A 19,167-nucleotide genomic window follows, 5' to 3' on the forward strand; every position below is an offset into this window, starting at 1 on the left:
GCTAGGTCTTGCCACGTGCGTTGGGAATCAGCGATGCAACACCGCACGGATACGGCGTCAGCGGGAAATTACCTCTCCCCAGCCCTGCCAAGGCTCTCCGGGCCTCTGACCATCACCAAGCCATGCTAAAAACACAGTCAGATGCTTCTGCCGTGGCTGCTAATTTGCCAAAAATATGCTCTGGTAACTGCTTACAGAGGGGAAGAAATAAAATATGGATTTTTGAGTATGCAAATATAATCTGCAGGCATAAACACGTGATGGATGTTAGTCATATAGCTTAATGCGAGGCTGGATACATACATACACGACGGGCACAGTGAGGTCTAGGCATCTGTGGAGGAGAGAAGGGGAAGAGGGAAAGGAGAAGGCGGCAGAGCAGAGAAGAGAGGAGAAGAAGAGGACTAAAGCAGAGCTGTCATGGGCTGCTTTCTACTGCCTGGGTGCTGAGTAGCATTAAGTCTGTTGCTGGGGCTCAACAAATAATAAATCATTACAGGTCTGCAGCTCATATCAGCATGGTTAGCTTGCACTTTTTAAAGCTAAATGGCAGGGACCCTCCCTCTAAGCAAACAAAACAGTGGGGTGGTTGGGTTTGCATGAGGTACCATAGGAGACACTTTGCAAGCAGGCAGAGATGGGTGCAGGGCTGGCCCCGGCAGGGCCAGCACCTCGCTGGGCATCTCTGCGGGAGCAAAATCTGGGGGTAGGAGAGAGGAGATGGATTTATACAGCCTCACACCACAGCCAGGGAGTCTGCCTCCTCCTCTGTGCATGCAAATAACAACCTAAAGTAACTCTGGCTGAAATATCACAGATTGCTCAACTGTTCTCCATAGGGAAAACCATCTGAAAGGCAGGTTCACATGTGGCGAGAACGCTCATCTGAGGAATATGAGCCCCATCCAAAACATGGGGAGTCCTTTGCGTTCTCATTGCCACGATGCCTGCCCCAAAGATACTTTGCAATCAGGAGATCAGCAGAATGAAGCTACTTCCCTCACTGGCAAACATTAATGTGCGTCACAGTATCGCAAAGATTGGTGATACTTGCACTTACAGATGGGAAACTGAGGCAGAGAGCGAGATTGAGGATGAGCTCCTCCAACAAAACGAGGTGTGTGCATCCTTCTGCTGCTGGCACAAAATGGCTTTGCACAGCCAAAAGCAAACCTACGGCAGGGCAGGGAATGGGGCAAAGCCCAAAATCCGATGTCCTACCTCTGAAGATAACCCCAGCTGCAGGGATTAAGCCATTTTCTGCAGGGACTGGCCAGTGATGAATACGTGTTCTTATAATATTAAGGAGAAGCCACTCCAGAAAAACCACATATGGAAATTTAGCTCGGATAACTTCTGCAAGAGGAGCATCCCCCCAGACCCATGGCTAGGTTCAGGCTCGCCTCACAATGGCTTCCGAGGCATTTCAGCTATTTGCTTCGCGGGGGAAAAACTCAATTTGCTCTCCATTGTGTGCAGCAAAATGCAAGTCCGTCCTGAGCATCCCCTCCCTCTTCTTCTCTCTCATTGCTTCTGTATCTCCTGCTTCCCCAAGCCTGTTTGCATTTGTTAGTAATTGCCTTTTCCAGCCAGCATTCGGAGAAATGTTTCAAACCATTATAATGACAATCAAAACTCGGCGTCGCTAATTCTGATGAGCCTCGTAATGCGTCTCAGGCCAGTCACGATTTTCCTTAAAGCACCAGGTCCTGGAGTCAGGGGAAATACAGTTTTTCGAAAGGAAAGAACTAAAGAAAGAAATTTCTAGTCTTCCTGGGAGTGGGAAGCGTCAGGTTCACCAGAGCCAGGAAAAGTCAAGGGAGCATCATCCCCTGGCGAAACAGGGCCCATAGTTTTACCCAGGGCAGCTGAATCCCTGCGGATTCAGCCACCAACTGGGGCCAAAACTGGGATAAGGCTTTAGCACAAGGGGCGCGAAATACATTAACGTATCGCTCAGCACCTTTATTACGGCTAATGTGCTCCTCTCACAAAGCAGAGTGAAATCGGGCTAATGCTTAGTCCGTTAATCCTCCGGCGCTCTAATCCTCATCGCAAACTCTGTGATCTCACCCCATTTCTCAGCAGAGCTCGTGGGAGTAAGGGCTAATTCTCCAGCGCTCACAAACAGGGCTGTGTGCCGGCACCGGGTTTTGGGGGGCTGCATCCCTGGCGAGGTGTGAGAGATGCTCAGCTCCATGGGATGAGGTTGATCTCCCCATGGATTGGGGACACGGGGCTGCACCGGGTGTGGGGACAGCACAGGGATGAGGTGAGAGCAGCCTTTATTTATTTCCTGCGAAAGAAATGATCAATCCCTTATTCAGTCGAGGGAAACACCTTGCAGATCCAAAGTGATGCCCTGAGCAGGAAATCATATCTTTACAGCGATCATCTTGGTGCGAATATCTGCAAACTTAGGGACCTTGCCCTGGCTGTTCACTCATTCATGAAAATTCATGATGCTTTGCTGTATGTTATGAGTAAGTGGAACCTCTTCAGGGAATAATTTTGGGAAAGGAATGGCTGTTCTAAGGGAATGCTTATGCATCAGTTGCAATTTTTAAGGATTTTTGATTCAAAGGCCAGAATCTGTCTTTGAAAAGCCAATATCAAACCCCAGAATATAAACACTTGCCATTCAAGTGTTTTTTTTTCTCCAAGCTCCCCCTTTTTGTTCACAAATACTTGAATTGTAAGTTAAACAGCTTATTGCAGGGGCAAACTAGCATCAAGACTCTTCTGTAACTATTGCAAACTCCTGTGAAAAAAATCCTTCCTTGGTCAGGATTTCAGTCAATGCCAAAGCCAGACCCCAAATAGGCAAAACCTGCCAAATCTTACAAGACAGATGCTGCTAAACCACAGTGTTACCCTCTATATGACCATCACCAACCCCATCCTGCCCGGCTTCTCTACCTTCAAGTCACGCCTGCATTAATACAGATAATTCATCTACATCAGCGTTACCTGGCTCCAAGCATTCAAAATTAATCAGGTTCATTTTAAAAATCAAGGCATTTTTAGCTCTCATCTTCTGGTTTCCAAGCCTGTAAGAACGACTTTTCTGCAATAGTCTGCGTGGAAACCTGCTTCAAAAATCAAGCTGAAAAATCTTGCAAAATCACATGATTCCACAAGCTGGAGCTTCAAGGAAAAAAAAATGTTCAGCTACAGGAGCAGATGTCACCCAACCACGAGAAGCCCCATGGGATATCGAATCACATGCAAATACCCTGAGATTTGCATTAAAAGCCATGAGAAACCCACCCCAGCATCCCCAGTGAAAGGAAATTAAAATTGTGCTTCAGGACCTAAGTCACCCTCTGTTATGGGTCAGGGAGAGGCACGTAAGGGCGTGCAGATTGCCCCAAGGTTGGGGTCCTCCGCCATCCCCTGGAGAATCATGCACTGAATAAAAACACTGGAGAAGATGGAGTGAGGGTCTAAGCCTGTCTGGCAATTTCTCTCTCACGTACTTTTCCCCGGGGTCAAAATCCTTCTTCCTCTGTCCTCAGCTGTACTTGGAACTAAGCAGCATGTTCCAGAGAGATAAGTAATTACCATGAGTTCATAACATTTATTTTTAATGATGCCAGTCAGAATCTTCATTTAGTATTTCGATTCATTTTTCTGTGTTCGGCGGGTCCTGATATTTCAGTTATTGCTCTCCTATATCCACTGTTGCACTGCAAGCATCTTCTGTACCAAATCTAGATGGTGAGATGCTTCATAAACAAAGTTTATAGCTTTTTTTTTTTAATTATCGGGTTCTTAGGGGGTTGTTAGGACCAGCTACGGCCGGGTCTGGATTCTGCAGGAACCAGGAGGATCGGGCATCAGGGCGCGCTTGTATTTGCTTGTTTCCGCCCACTATTTAAAGTGCATCAACAATTCCTTCCCGGCAGCAAAATAAGAGGAGAGCTGATACTTTTAAGGTAATTCTGACATTCGCGCTATGAATAGATCGCACGGAAATTTGCCCTCGCTCGTTGGTTCCCTGCAGCTGTAGAGGAACCCGTGAAAAAAAAACCCGGTATGCGGAGAGGCCCTCGGCAGCCCTCGGTGTTGTCGCTGCCCTTAGCGGCACTGGTCGGTGCTGGTTCATCCAAAACCACTTCTCAGCTCAGGCGAGGGGGCTGCAGCCCCTTCCCGGAGAGGCAGGTCCCCCTGCGGCATCCCCGGTCCATCCCCCTGCCCAGAGCAGCCCTTTAACGCTGGCAAGGGGCCCTCTTTTGCGAAATTTTTCATGCTTTTCGCCTCCTCAACCGTTTCAAAGCCATTCGGTTGGTCGCTCCCTGGGCACCTGCTAAGAGAGCGGCTGGAGGTGTCACCGGTGCCGCTGCGGAGGTGGGAAAAGTGGGGCACGGAGCCGCCGCCGCTCCTGCCCCGGCAGGACAGGCTGCGGGAGATCCCACGCCAGCAGCTCCCACCGCACCGCTTCCCTCTCCCCGCCACTTGCAAAGCACGAAAATTTCCCAGCCCGGGCCAAGAAAACCCACTTGCCTACTCACACGGTGCTAACAATGAAAACACTAATTATATTTCACTCACCTATCAAGGGGATGATTCATTTAGGTGAGTGGGCACGGAGGATTACACAAGACGAACGCCGCGGCGCGATCGCCCGTCCGTTTTGGGGTAGCCCTCCCCGAGAAGCGAGGTTGCGTGGAAGCACGTGGGTACCCGGGATGGGGCGAGGGGGTGGCAGCAGGAGGGACCTGGCACGGTCCCGGTGCGCCGCGGGCACCTCCAGTCCGGGGAATCGCCGCGAACCGTTCCCCGAGGGGACCCGAGAGAGGGGCTGGTCCCCTCCCCAAGCTCCTGTCCGGTCTCAGATCCCAAATGCTCGGCTGGGGAGAGGTGGAGGGAGGAGAAAAGCAGCTTTGGCAGGGAGGGAAAGAGCAAAAAAAAAAGATTTGGGGCTTCCTTCATCCACCCCATCTTATCCACCCCCACAACCACGGTTTCAGCAGCAAAACCCAAACCCAATGCACAGCCCTAGGACTTCCATGGCAAGCCTGCAGTTACAACTCAAACTGTCCCCAGGGTAAAATCATTGAGTATTTCCAAAGCGTCCCTGGAGTTACGGAAAGGCAGGAACCAGCTGAGATGTCTCCCGATCTCCAGACCTGCTCAGGAGAGGGTTTCCAATGGGAGAAGGTCTCCAACCCTCTGCTCCCGAGAGGTTCCACCAGCTCCAGCAAGAGCGATGGCAGCGGCTCCGGCTCACGTCGGTGCTGATCCAGGTGGATTCAGCCCCTTTCACCTGAAGCAAGGGAGCAATCCTGCTCCCGCTTGGGAGCCGGGCTGAATCAGGCCCAGCAAACGAGTGGTGCAACTCCAGCATCCGACCGAAGCGATCCTCAGCAGCCTGGTTTATGTAATATCTGGGTGCTTCTGGATGGGGGCAGGAGGTAGCAGGGATTTGGGGCAGAAAAATAAGGATGTGTCAGCAGTACCGTGGTTTGGGGGTCCGAACGAGCGCGTGTGTGCAGGGGAAAGACAGGACGGTGCACAGGCGTGCTGCAGGTACAGGACCGCGGGTCGGGCGTGCTGGGGAGATTTGGCAAAGCGTGGGCTTCTAGGGGAACAGCGAGGCCGTTATTTGCTTATTTGGGCTCCGCGTAATCGGTTTGCGTCGATGGACGCGTATCCCGCGCGGCTGGGGGAAACACGGTTGGCATTCATCCGGCGCGCGGACGGGTCAGAGAGCGCCGGCGTGGGGCCGGGGGCAGACCACGTGCGTGTGGGTACGCGAGCGGAGGGGCGAAGCGGCGTCTCGGCGTGGGGAGGAGAGGCGTGTGTGCATGGCGATGAGTGTGTCCGCGTGGGAGGTGTGAGATCTGCAAGCTGCATGTGGGGGAAGCGTGCATGCGTGCGCGCGTGGCAGGCGTGAGCACCCGGCGTGGGGGGGGGACGGGGGACGGTACCCGGGGCGGCGAGCAGAGCCACGATGGCGGTGGGGGGGTTTGGGGGGGGGGTGGCAACGCGGCTCAGGCCACCGCATGCCATAACCCACGTCCAAGTCCAACGCATCGACACGTGCGCATCGGTCACGCAAAATATCGCGCCCCAAGATAGCGCTGGCGACGGTTGGTGGAGTGTCGAGATTTGCCCTTACCCACTGTTGTGCAAGGAAATGGTAAAATTGGAGTGAAACCCATGAATTTTGGGGCATCTCGCTTCCTGAGCCTCGCTGTGCATTTAGGGACCCATCCCCTAGCCGTGGTTGATGTGCTAAAAAAAAATAATGCAAGGGATGAATATTTATCTGTGGGTGGCAAGTGACAGATGCTGGGGCGAGGCTTCTAGGATACTTCAGTTTGATGAAGGTAATAACTTGAATAGATTAATGAGAAACATCCTTCCCAACAGTTGCCTCCCCTGTGCCATAGCTACGCAGCCACCCTTCCAGCAGAGCTCCTGCACGCACCAGCTTCTTGCAGCTAAACGCACAAAGTTCATTAAGGTTCGGTGTCCAAAAGGCTGGAGATGCCCAACTTTGGCGTTTTCCAACCAGAACGGAGACAGGCAACTGGGAAAGGGCCGTGGCCTCTGGCTACTTGCAACCGAGTTGGTGAAAGTGCAATTTCTGGGTTCAGTCGCTCTGCGGTGACTGCCCAACCGAAATGGGGGGAAAGCCGACGTGGAGGAGCCCGGTCGGGATGTGCGTGGCCCGTCCCAGCTCCCAGCAGCAGGATGGGTTTGGCCACAGGTACCATCGCTCTGCCTTTCCCCAGCACGGCCGTCCCCTCCTCCTAGGAGGATTTGCAGAGTCCCCGGGGGGGGAAAATCGTGCTACCGACCCTGTCCTTGTCTCCTCCTGATCCTCTCACCTCCTCCTAAAATGACAAACACGCAAATATAGCTTTTCGGTCCCCAAACACTGAGAAGCCGGGGCGGGCCTGACAAGATGGAAGAAAAAGCTCTTTGCTTCTGGTAGGTTCTCAGAAACGGTGAAACTGCTGGTAAGCCACCCCGATTTGGAGATGCTCCCCAGGTTTCCCAAAGATCCGCTGCGCTGCGGTTGACGGGGAAGCGTGCCGGGGTGGGGGCACGTGCGTGCCCGGGGACGGGGCCAACCCTGCAACACCCAGCCCTCGGAGACCTGTAGTTTGTCGAGACTTCTGTCTGCCTTTCCCCAACCTCCCTGGCAGGGGCTGGGTGCCAGGAGGGGAGCAGGGAGACAGCACTCGCGTTGGGAGCATGCAGAACAACCCCCCCCCCCCTTTTCCCACATCCCCTCCTGACCGCTTTGAACGTGGGAGACCGCAATTATTCTCTGACCGAGCTTTATTCTCAACTGGAAGGACTGCCGGGATTTATCGATGGCTTGCAAACACGCAGCCGGCAGATTCCAGCTCAGACCCCAGCATTATTCCAGGCAGCTGAAACAAAAGGTTGCAGCTATATTTTCCTTTAGAAGAAAGCCACCAGCACAAAATTATCATTAAAAATCAAGAGATCGTTCCACCTCTCCCTTCGAAAGCATAAAAGAGCAGCTGCAGGTAGCGTTTAATCTTGCCTCCCTGTACAATCACAAAGCAGCAAACTGGGTTTTCTAGAGAAATGTCTTGCAGCACCTTTCAGGAAGGCTGCGATGGAGCTCACCAACACTGCAATTTCCTTAACGAAGCAGTCCTGGAAAAACGATGATGTCTTGGGGAAAAAAATAAAAAAAATATGAAAAGAGCCTGCTTCAGATGGACACATTTGCCAGCAAAACAACGGGGCAGCGCGGCCGAATGCCCCCGGCTGCCGGCAGGTAGGCCTGCCTCGTATTATGGTGGCAATTTAGATGGAAGTAGCCACAAAACATGAGAGAGGATGATACAGCCACTTACAGCAGAGCACCAGCTGTTTCTCCTAGTTCGGCCTTAAAGCTTGTTAGTCCAGCAATTTTTTTTGATCGCTCCAATTGGGTTTTCTTGTTTTTTATTTAATCCTAGTTTCCCCTCCACATCTCGTTAAGCCGTGTTGACGGCAGAGGATAGCTTTGGTGATCCCTCTGAGCCCCTACGCTGAGCATTAAGCCGTAAACTAGGAATGTAAGACTCTTGTCTGAATTAAAGTCTTTTGCCTGGTATTATTAAGTGTGGGGCTGCCTTTGGGGGGGGCTGTAGGGCACGCAAAGACCCCAGCCCCTCGCTGGAAGCATTTGCAGCACCAGAGCAGTACCCATCTGCCCTGGAACCCCCCCCCTCATGCTCACCTCCCCTCTGCCCTGGGTTGCTTCGATGCAAATCCTACAGGTTCCAGTGGTGCAGTCAGAACTGCGAATCCCATGTGCAACTTGGGTCATCTCCCGACGCCTTGGCCCACCCCATCCTCCGACCCCCCTGGGCGAGAGCCGGGCATCCCCCCCAGCTCATCGAGCGCAGCCAGCACCCCTCCCCAAAAAAGCCTGGTCGAGGAGGTGGAGGGGGGGAAGACCCAGCACCCAGAGACCCGCTGAACATATGGGGCTACCTGTGGCAAAGAGCTGGGCTGATGCCATGCTGGGCTGGTTCCTTATCTCCTGCGGGGTACGAGCATCCCTCGCTCCAAGCTAGCAGGTTGCAAACTCCCAGATTCCAGCCCAAAGCCGGGGTCCCCGTTCAGAGGCTCGTACCCCCACGCCACCGCCTGCCCCAGCCGGGAAGGTATCGATGCAGCACTTACCTCCATCCGAGTAGGTCTCTGTCCCGTAGCCATCCTGTAATCCATTGCTCCAGGTGCCTTCGTACTTGGCCCCATTTCCAGTGCATTCTCGGACCCCGTACCGTCCCTTAAATCCATGGGTCCACTCTCCTTTGTACACCCACTTCCCCTTGCTCTCCATGCCAATGCCATGGCGCTTGCCCTGCGCCCAGGTGCCCTGGTAAGTGTTGCCGCTGGGCCAAGTGTAGACCCCCAGCACCTCAAAGCCGTGACTCCAGGAGCCCGAATATTCACCTTGACCCTTCGGGCCGGTACAGATTCCGTGGCCATGAGCCTTTCCGTCCTCCCAGCCTCCACAGTACGACCCTCCATCGTCAAAATTAAACCTTCCCCCACTGGACATGCATGTAATTCGGTTTGCAAATCCCCCAAAAGGTGAAAAAAAAAAAAAAAAAAAAAAAAGAAACGCAGAAAATAAAATGCGAACGATGACTTGGGGAAAAAAAAAATCAAATCAAATCAAACTCAATCGAAATCATGCACCAGATCCAGGGAGCTGCTTAAGCCAGTTTCTTGTGATTATTCATTCTCTGGGAGTATGTTCAGGATCAGTTCTCTCTTCCCCTGCTGTGGAAACAGTATCATTAAAAAAAAAAAAAAAAAAATAGCAGCAAGAACAGCAGCAGCTATTGGGTTTTGGTGCAAACGACTCCACCTAAAAACCATCCAAGGCAGGGAACGGGGGTGGGGGGGTGGGGGTGGGGGGGAGGGGGGGGGGAAGGCAAAAAGAGGCCAAATGCCAAGAGAAGGAAAAGGAAACCCAAACCCCCGGTCTGCTCTCCGCAGCCCTGCGCACCCCGACGAAAAAAAAAAAAAAAAAGGAAAAAAAAAAAAAACAAACCCAAAACCGCCTCAAAGCCCCCGCTCTGACCTCCACCTCCGGCTGCCCGGCCGCCCAGCCTGGCTCCGGCGCAGGGCCGGGGGGAGCGGCGGGAGCGGCGGCATGGCGGGGCCGGGCTCGGCGGGCGGACGGACGGACGGACGGACGGACAGACTGCCGGCTGAGCAGCAGGAGGGGCAGGAGCAGCAGCAATGCGGTGCTTCTGCCTCCCCTCCCGCCCGGCTCTCTCGCAACGCGCACGCACCCCCCGCGCCCTAAAAACCCGCCATCGCCTCCGTTATCATCATCATCATCATCATCATCATCATCAGCCTAACTCCCCCCCCCCCCCTCCTTCCTTCCCTCCCTCTCTCCGCCCCCCCCCCAGCAAACCTCACTCCCGGGGGTACCCGCTCGCCTCGCCCAGCGGATCCCACATCTCGGCCGGAGGATGCTCGGAGCGAGGTCGGATGCCGGGGTGAGGGGCTGGAAAATTGGGGGGGGGGGGGGGACACGGGGAGAGGGAGGGGGGGGCAGAGGGCCTCCGCTCGCCCCGCTCTCCCCACGGCCTCCCCCCTCCTTCCCGGCTCCCTACGGGGATAAATCCTGCTTATTAATGAGCAAGGATCCTGAGCTTGCTGCTCTGCCTCGTCTCCCGGCTCCTGGCTGAGGGAGGATTTAAAGAGACAGGAACTGCGTCGCCTCCCCCCCCTCATCCCCCCCAGCAGGGCCGCAGACCCCCCACTCCCTCGCCACAGCTCCAGGATGCTCCCCGATTTTTATTTATCCCTTCAGCTCCCGCTGCTTCTTCAATGCGACAAGGGGCAACCAGCCCCTGCCAGACCCTGCGGGGGGGGGACGACACAGACACCCCATTTTCAGGTGGGTGGGTTATGGGGGGACACGCGATGGGAATGGGCCAAACGCCTCGTTGAGCGCTGCCAACGCCAAGTCTCCGGGCAGACTTTGGTCCAGCACACTGCAACTGCAACACAAATTATTTATTCATGAAAAGGCCGTGCCGTCGTTCAGGGTTTATGGCAGCGGTCCGGGCTGTATCCCCTCCCGGCTGGGCTGCTGCGCACCTCAGTCCCCTCCCTTCAACACAGAGCATCTCATCGGGCTCCTTCCTACCCGCTGGGAAGGGGCAAAAGAGCAGGAGGCCCTCACCAGTCCTGTCCGCAGATAATAAATTTCTTTTCCCTGGGATTGCTGAAGATGTGAAATCTTCCCCAAGCACTGGTGACAGCTCGCTTCGTGCCTTTGGAGCACGCCGGGTCCTGGTCCTGCGACCCACCCCCTTGTTTCTAAGCGTGCCAAATATTTGCGGCATCGGGGTGTCTGTGTGGGTCTGTGTGCATGCATATATGTGTATTTGTATTCATACACGAGTGTATTAATACACAAGTATTAAAGGGGGAGCTCTGTTTAAGAAAAATTAAAAAGATGCTCACAAGTGCCTATAAAGCAAAATCTGGGGAATGTATGAAAACACAGTTCTTCCAGAAAATCTCCGGTAGGACTGCCAGGCGCACCGGCTCGTATTTGCATCCTGCCATCGCCGCCGGCGTTACTGGAGTGCTACTTTTGAGCCAAGACTATCGGCTCGGATTCGAGACCCGGCTCGGCCAGGATTCCGAGGAAAAAAAATGAGCTGTATAAACCCTGGTGATGGAAACCCACGGGATTTAGGCACGTGGGTCCCCACTGGAAGGGACGGTTATGCTCAGTACCTGCCTCGGTTGCCCACCTAGTAGGAAGTTTCAGACTGCGTCTTCCCACTCAGTTTTTTTTCTATAGCAATGCATTTTCTTGTCCATCCATTGAAACACATCACCACCCTCATCTGGAAGAAAACCTTCCTCTCTCTCAGAGCTGGAGGGAAGAGATGCAACCAGAGTGGGTGGAAATTTTCCCACTGAAGCATTTTTTTTCAATTGAAAATATCTTTCCAAACTACACCGAACCCTTTCGTGAATGCAAGAACTGTACTCATTACACCTTGGGGGGGTTTGGTTTTTTTCCTAAAAATCCCATGCTTCAGGGATTTCAATTTTTGGCAAGTGTAAACTCCCTTTTTTTTCATGGAGAGAGACTTTGAGTGGAAACCCCCAAACTTTCCAAGAAAAACACTACAACTGAAGTTGCTTAAACGCATATAAAAATTTTGGCAGTGAAAAAAAGAAATTCCAGCCCCCTTCTGTTGTTTTCTCAGTAGTTTTACATGTTAATTGGCATCTTAATTAATGGCCAGCTATTCCTTCTGTGGAGTTCAATGGGGTGTAGAGACCAGAGGCTAATGCCTGTGCATGCGCCAAGGTGCGATACACGTCCGACCAACGCGGGATGCTGCTCCTAATAAAATAGGTGTTTAAAATAACAGCATGTTTAATGGTACCTGATGAAAAAGAAATCACTAATAACAATCTGCTGAGGAAGCAGAGAGAAGAATGAGATTTACTAGTGACAAGTGCAGGGCTAGCAGGATGGCGCGTGGTTTTAAAATGAGTATTATTTTGGGCACAGCACCTTTGTGTCTGACGAGTGGACAGTTTCTACACTAAAAATGCAGCCACGTGTTACATCTTCTGTTCATGACCTGTTTTGGGCTTTGCGGTGTCCCCGTAGCCTGTCTTGCTATCCTGTGGCTGGAGTGGAGGGTTTGGTCAGGAAGACCCATCCTGGTTATTAAAGGGTTTAAGGTGGGCTTCAGGAGGCTCCGAAAATTGCCAAAACCCATGCTGGCAGCCAAATAAAGACAACTGTGGGAATACTAGATGAAGGGTTTGGATGGACAATTACAGATACCAGGGTGATCGTGGCATGGTGGCCGACCACGACACAGCCACGCTGCTGTCCCTGAGCCTATCCCCAAATAAATCTGGTTTTCCCAGACTTTATCCAAAGGTCAGGATTTAGTTTAAAATAAAAACTCACACCCCAATCATCTGCAGTCCTTACTGCCTTAGGGAGTCCTTTCCAGACCAGTTCATATTTCCTCGGTGCTGCTGTTGTGCAGGAGGCTGAGGGAGAGGAAATTCCAGATTAGATTTCACACCAGCCCTGAATACCAGCGGACTTTTCCCTCTGGAAGATGCTCTTGCCACCAGCGAGCACCAGGTTGACCTCCGCAGACGCTGCCATGCCGAGGCTGGAGCTGGGCTGCCCTTAAAGCACGGTAGGATTTCTACAGTACATTTGACTAACTCTGGAAGCATTTCCCCGAAAGGTACAGATGGCGTTAGATAGGGCTGTCAAGGTTTTTTTTAATAACCTGGTGCATGTGTGGATGAGGGGAGTGAGATGACATTTGGGATAAAAGAATAATGATGAAAAAATAAAAAAAAAAAAGCAAATCAGCTTATGATAAGTATCTGAGCCTGGATGGGGGAAAGCAAAATAGCATTGGGCAGTGGGAGTGATGCAAAATATAGAGAATAAAATGAGGACCTGCCTATTTCTGGTGTGCCTTGCAGACAAAAACACTGGTGGAAAGGCACAGATCTCCGGCGGATCCCATCCTTCCCTTCTATGCAGAAATCCACCTGGCCCTGCAAAGAAAGCCCAACAGCAGCTCAGGGAGGGATGGGGATGCAGGCAACGGGTTTTGATGTACAACGTGGTTCAGAAAAACAAGGGTATCGGGGAGACCCAGCCTTCGCAGAAAACCTGCTGGGAAGTTTGGCTATGCTTAAGAAAGAAAAAAACCTGCCACAGAGCAAAGGGAGAGAGAGGATTAGCTGGAGGAGTCCATGCTGCTACTGCATCCTCAGCATGAGAACTGTGGGATGTATCTCTAAAAGTCCAGCTGCCCAGAAAAACATCTCCAGCAGCCCAGGAAGGCGGGCAGCTTTTTCAGGGAATTTGATCCTGCAAAGCACAACGGAGGATGGGGAGAGGAGGAGGAGAGATGGTGTGCTGGCCTCCCCAAGCCTGGCCGTGAGGTGCGATTCGAAGGCTAATCAACTCAGTGGCCACCATCCATGGGGGAAGATGGTTTTTTTGGCACTAGCAGCAGGGCTTCGCAGGACCTCACAAATTGCAGGCAGCTCCTGGGGATGTCCAAATAAATGATGCTGAAGGGGAAGCACATCAAAGTGATCTTAAAAAAAAATCACCCCTGTTTCACAGGGAAAGAAAGGAAAAAGGCAGCTAAATGTGGAATTAAATAGCAGGTTGTTTAAGCGGTGTAGGGAGGTTTGTGTTTTCCCAGGGTGAGGCCAACCGTGGTGGAGCTGTAGAGTTCAGCTGACTTCCATCTCAAAGGGAAAAGCTCCTGGGGGGTACTCTGGGCAGCCAAGCCAGGGGCACGTCAGTCTGGTAACGTAACAGAGGAGGAACGAGGGCATCGCTGTGCACTCGCCCCCCCCCCAAATACAATTGGGAAATCACAGGACGCAAAGAGAATTAACTGCAGCAGCAAAAACCACCGACACAAGGTGGAATTGCTGAATGCACACCGCAACCCCTCTCCTAATGCCGCAGGGTGGCAGGGAGATTTTTCTGGCCAGAGTATTGCAGCCCTGTGTTATAACCACCTTCTCCATTTGATTTCCATTCGTGCTTGGAGGTCTTGATCCACCGGTCCTGCTCCACATCCCGCTGGGACTGGTTTGGGAGCAGGTATCTCCTCCCGAGCACCGGCGGTCTCAGGCTGGTTCCAAGTCATTAGCAACAGGGAAATAAATGATCCAGAGTGTTTCTGGATCAATATCCCAGGAAATAAATTATGAAGTAAGAAGGGTCTGCAGCAGATCGCCACGCTGCAGCAGGGACTCGACACAATCTGCCTCTTTAAGCAGCCATGTCCATCATATCTAATAAAAAACTGAGCGGTGGATGCTGGAGGTCTTGAACTGCTAGTATTAAAATATCCTTAGTATTTCCGGAGGAAAAAAAGATAATTTCCTAATGCAAAAAAATATTGCCTCCAACACAAGGGAATTCCACCTTTGACCTCACGCTGGCAGGTGAAGATGAATTTCTCACTGTATTAGGCACAAGCGATCACGGCTTGATTACATTTGTTATGTGCAAACGAAGTAAAGCTCAAAGCAGTAATAGATACATATATATACTTGCCACTTTAAAAGGTCCTGTTTCACAAAGCAGAAAATAATTACAAGTCAGATCAATTTGGAGGAAGACTTTAAATGAAAAATGTGTTGAAAAGGGAGAAGATTTTAAGAATATTTTACCCAAAAAGCAGCAACGCAGACAGAAATTTTTGTTAAAAAAACCAACACAGCTTGGAAAGGAAGTGAAAGAGCCGCCAAGACTAACACATAAAATATAAACACACAAAAAGAAGAAAAGGGAAACTGGTAGTAATTAATAGACTTCAGAAGCTGGGGAAATTAAAGACAGAAGGATATTTTCCAAGATTTTCAAGAAAAGGAGCCTTGCATTAGCAGGGGGCCGATACTACACAGAAATGGGAGATTTATCAATAACACAGAAAAGGCAGAAACGCTCAGTGCAGGTTTCTTCCTGGTATCTGGTGGAAAAAAGACAACGTGCTAATAAAATACTTTCCAAGAGTACGTCGGAGGTACGCCGAACAGCAAGCTGATGGAGCTCAATATTTGTAAACCAGCAGATCTGAATAACTTGCAAGAGGTGTAAAGGAGGTGGCCAAGGAGCTGTCTGGATAGTTAATGGTGATTTTCAATAGGTCTTGGAACAGTTATTGAAAGTACTAGAGGACTGGGAAGAAGCCAGCACCGTGCCCACGCCTGAAGGGGTGAACGGGACACGGCTGATTTTAAGCCTTTAAGCCTAGGAGGGACCTTGGACAATTAATGGAACCACTACCACTGAACTTGATAGGTAGAGAATTAGAAGAGGGTGAAGTAATGAATGGCAAACAGGAGTCTGAGGGAAATAGGCAGTGGTGAGCTCACCGTCTTTCACCGATGAGGTGACAAGGGTGTTAGCTGGAGATAATCATACCGATGCAATATCCTTAGCTTTCCGCACAGCCCTTGGCTTGGTCCCACGCGACGGATTGATCGGGAAGCAATACAAAGTCAACAGGGCTTGCATTAAATAGATTAAAACCGCATAACTGGGAGGGCTCAAAGTACAGTTGTAAACAGCGAGCGAGCGTGGAGCAAGCATGTGTCCAGAGGCATCGCAGGTGAGCAGCTTTGGGCTGCAGCGTGCCTGGGTAAGGTAAGGACTCGGGTGGTCTGAGTATCCCGCCTATGGCACCGGCATAGGCAGAGGAGCTAAATGCTGGGGATCAGAGCAACCTGGCAAGAAGACAGAGGAGGGTTTTATTCTCCATATCCAGCTCAGAGCCCTGCACAGCGGGACTCTCCAGAAATCACGTCTCTGGCAGCAGGGGTAGGAGCCAGTGGCTCAAAACCCTCAGGCTGCTGTGGGGTCCTGCAGCAGGCGGAGGGATGGGAAGCCCTCTGGGATGGGATCAGACTTGATACGGGTGTTTTTAAATAAACAGGGCACCTCCCACCCTGGCTCGTAACTTTTTTGAGGATTGCTCGCTTTCCGTGTCTCTCCTGGGCTTGAAAGGGTGGTATGGCCACCACCACCTTGCCACCACCACTGAGCACAGCAGCCAGAGTATTCCCAAGGTCTCATGACATTAGATTGAAATATGCAGCTTTGGAAACTGGAATGATATTCATTTTTGCTTTGCCCTCATTTCCTCCCCCCAGTTAATTGAATTCCAGGAGTATACAATCACCTGATGTTGTCCCCAAGTTTTCTCTTATCTACTTGGTCTCTAGCTAAATTACCCCAAAGACCAATTAAAGAACAGAATGATATTGCAGCAAGCGGGACTACTGCTAATCTTCCGGTAGACTGTAGCTTACAAAAGTGATTGAAATGGCTGGAAATTACATTAGTTGAAGGAGGTCAGCCTTTGAGTTGTAAGTAGCATTTTTCTTTTTTAATATGTGGCTGCTTCAATGCTAATAATCTCTCACAGGTCAACAAAAGTCAAGACCTGGGTTAACCAGAAAGAGAAACTCCTGTGTGTCCTTGGGTTTAATACCGGTTTGCAAAGAGCCAAGGAGAAAACGATGAAATGTTTTGCATTCTGCAATAACCCTCATTGTCTCAGAGGGGAAATGGGTTTGCAGAGAGAGGAAGGACAGGGATGGCTAATGGGCATGTTACAGGCATGTGTACAATAAATTACCTTGATTGTCTCCTTTGTGCTGGGCATGGGCTAAGTGCATTTACTGGTCACTGAATGTATCGCATTAACCTGCTGCATACAGTATGTGTCTGTTTATCCTGCCAATTACTGCAAATCTAATCAGCTTTAGCTGGGTAAAAATAGAGCCAGTTTCCGTGTGGAAATCAAGAGGCACAAAAACAGCAACGAAGAAGCTGATCCTGATCAACTGAGCACATGGGAGGGAAGATTCGCAGTGCTGGGAACATGAGATGTGTTATGATGCTTTCTTCCTTGTGGCCAGATGGATCTTTTCCCCCAGGCCTATATTCTCCCCAGCACCCCTCAGGCAGCCCGAAGGAAGGAGCTGGGGAGTGTGGGAACCGCAGGCAGGCAGGCAGAGACCTCCTCCGAGCACTGAAGTTTTGTGTGCTTTCAGGACCGAAGGAATAGGGCTGCAATCAGCTGGAAGGCACAAACGAGTCGAGACTGAGGCAGAGGAGGCAAAGGTGTGCATGAGGTGTTTTGCAGTGAGGGGAAAGAAAGATGAGCAGGTAACACAGGTCATTTGGCATCCAGGCTGGGGGAAAAACCATGTTGGTGCAGGTTTAGGTAAATTGGTAGATGGATGATGGCCACGTTTGAGTTCCTATGTGCTGTGGAACATAGCCAGCAAGTGTTTTCGGTAAAACCAACCTGCTATCCTGTGTAAAGGCCCGCAAACCAAACATGATACAAGGAGAAAAGGAGCAGTTCGTGGCTCCGGAGGTGGTGGCATCTCGTCCTCCTTCCCTCCCTCCGTCCCTCTGTGATGTTTGCTGAAGGATGGAGGTAGCTTTTGCCCACTGTGATCTTGGAAGCTGAAAAATAAAGCCAAGGGAAAACAATATGATTCCCCACCCAAGATGTCTCACTTGCCCTTTTATTTTACTGGATCACCCTACAATAAATGTGCGTTGAGCTGTTTGTTCATGATGAAACCCAGATCCTGCTCACGATCACCACTCTGCAAGACACAGCCTGCTGTGCAGTGGTCCTGCTTTGCCCTCCTTATCTCAGGTGGCAAACCTCTGCAATCGGCAATACCACAACATAAATTATTTGAAGGGACTTGGCTTCCCCAGCCACCCACATCTCCCCGTACTTTCCACCCTGCTAGTCTGCCCACTGCTTTTGTGGAGGTTTGGCATACCCCTGGGCACGGCAGAAAACCCAAGGTGAATAATTTTCCATAGCTGAAAGATGCTTGTAAATAAAATCGAGGTAGCCAGTCTTAACCAAACAAAACACGGCCTTCATTTCAAGCCTCTGAATTTTATGTCTGAGACCAAGGAGCAGGAACGCTGCTGATAATTAAGGGACATCTGTCACCCGCGTGTTCCTGCTGGTTTTGTCAGGAAATGCGGCTGACATAATGTGAAGAGAAGAAACCTGCTTTGGAAAACGACTTGGCGTGCTGGTTTCCATCTTCATCACTGCCATGTGCAAAGGCTGCTCCTGCCCGCTGATGGTGGAAAGGGCCAGAGGAGCTAACATGGAGCTCGTCAGCCTGCCCACCCAGGACGGGTTACATCCCAGAGCTTTGTCAAACCTCGTAGCAAAAGCCATGTCTGCTCCCTCTGTCCCACCTCAGTCCTGAGACAGGCTTCAACCTGCATGAGATTTAAAAAAATCAACAACTCGGAGGTAGGGTTCTTTTGTTTCGGGGGCATTTGGGCTGTTTTCTGGAAAGGGCTTGGTCTTTTCCAGCTTTTCTTAACAGCCACAGAAAGTCGCCTTTTTTTAATTTGGAAAGCTCTCATAAAGAATTCCAGGACATCTAGAGTTGAGGGTTGCGAGTATTAGCCAAAATGCCTTTTTTTTTCCTCAAGCTCCCAATGGACTGAATACCAACATCTGATTTTGCCAATGGGGAAACTGAGGCAGGGACCAACAACACATTTTGGCAAAGGTCACACAGAAAGGCAGTACTGCTGCTGTCACACAGTCATGGTTGGAAAGAAACACTCGCTCCTCTGGTCTGCCCTTTTGGAAAAGATGCCGCTTCTGAACCCCGGGATCGGGATTTGCTTTTGATGGAAGAAATAAGGCTCCTTCCCTGTTTGCAAGAGAACAGCAGATTATCGGTGCTCTGCAGCTCATCGTGCATCGGCACAGCCGCTCCTGTTACTAACTCGGACCATAGGATTTTTAGGCAGGGTTGTCCTCTCTGCAGGACCGCCTGCCACTCGCCAGCCTTGGCAAAGCCAAACATTAAGCTTAAAACCATGGACACTCAGGAATCAACCAAGTAATGAAGCAGTTTGGCACCTGATTAGAAAGAAGGGATTACGCTTTCAGTTTAATAGAGATTCTAATGTACGAATTTCTGTGTGAATAATGAATGTTTGGAAACGCTTTGAGCATTGCAAATGGTAAGGACAGTGTATTTTCCTGTGTTCAGAAAGCCAGTGGCAGTAGTTCCCAGAATTGTTTGGACTGTAGAATAGAGATTTAT

The 19,167-nt window shown here is 51.0% G+C and overlaps 1 protein-coding gene across 1 annotated transcript in view; it reads right to left on the reverse strand.

The window, feature by feature from the left end:
- Positions 1–9,437, reverse strand: part of JPH3 (junctophilin 3) — a 57,281-nt gene extending 47,844 nt beyond the window's left edge. The window contains exon 1 of the mRNA XM_075039879.1: positions 8,665–9,437. Within this exon, the coding sequence (XP_074895980.1) occupies positions 8,665–9,046 (382 nt within the window). The 5' untranslated portion in view covers positions 9,047–9,437. The remainder of the gene's footprint in view (positions 1–8,664) is intronic.
- Between the last annotated feature and the right edge of the window lie 9,730 nt (positions 9,438–19,167).

This window comes from Buteo buteo, chromosome 11 (assembly GCF_964188355.1).
Source record: "Buteo buteo chromosome 11, bButBut1.hap1.1, whole genome shotgun sequence".
Taxonomy (NCBI): Eukaryota; Metazoa; Chordata; class Aves; order Accipitriformes; family Accipitridae; genus Buteo; species Buteo buteo.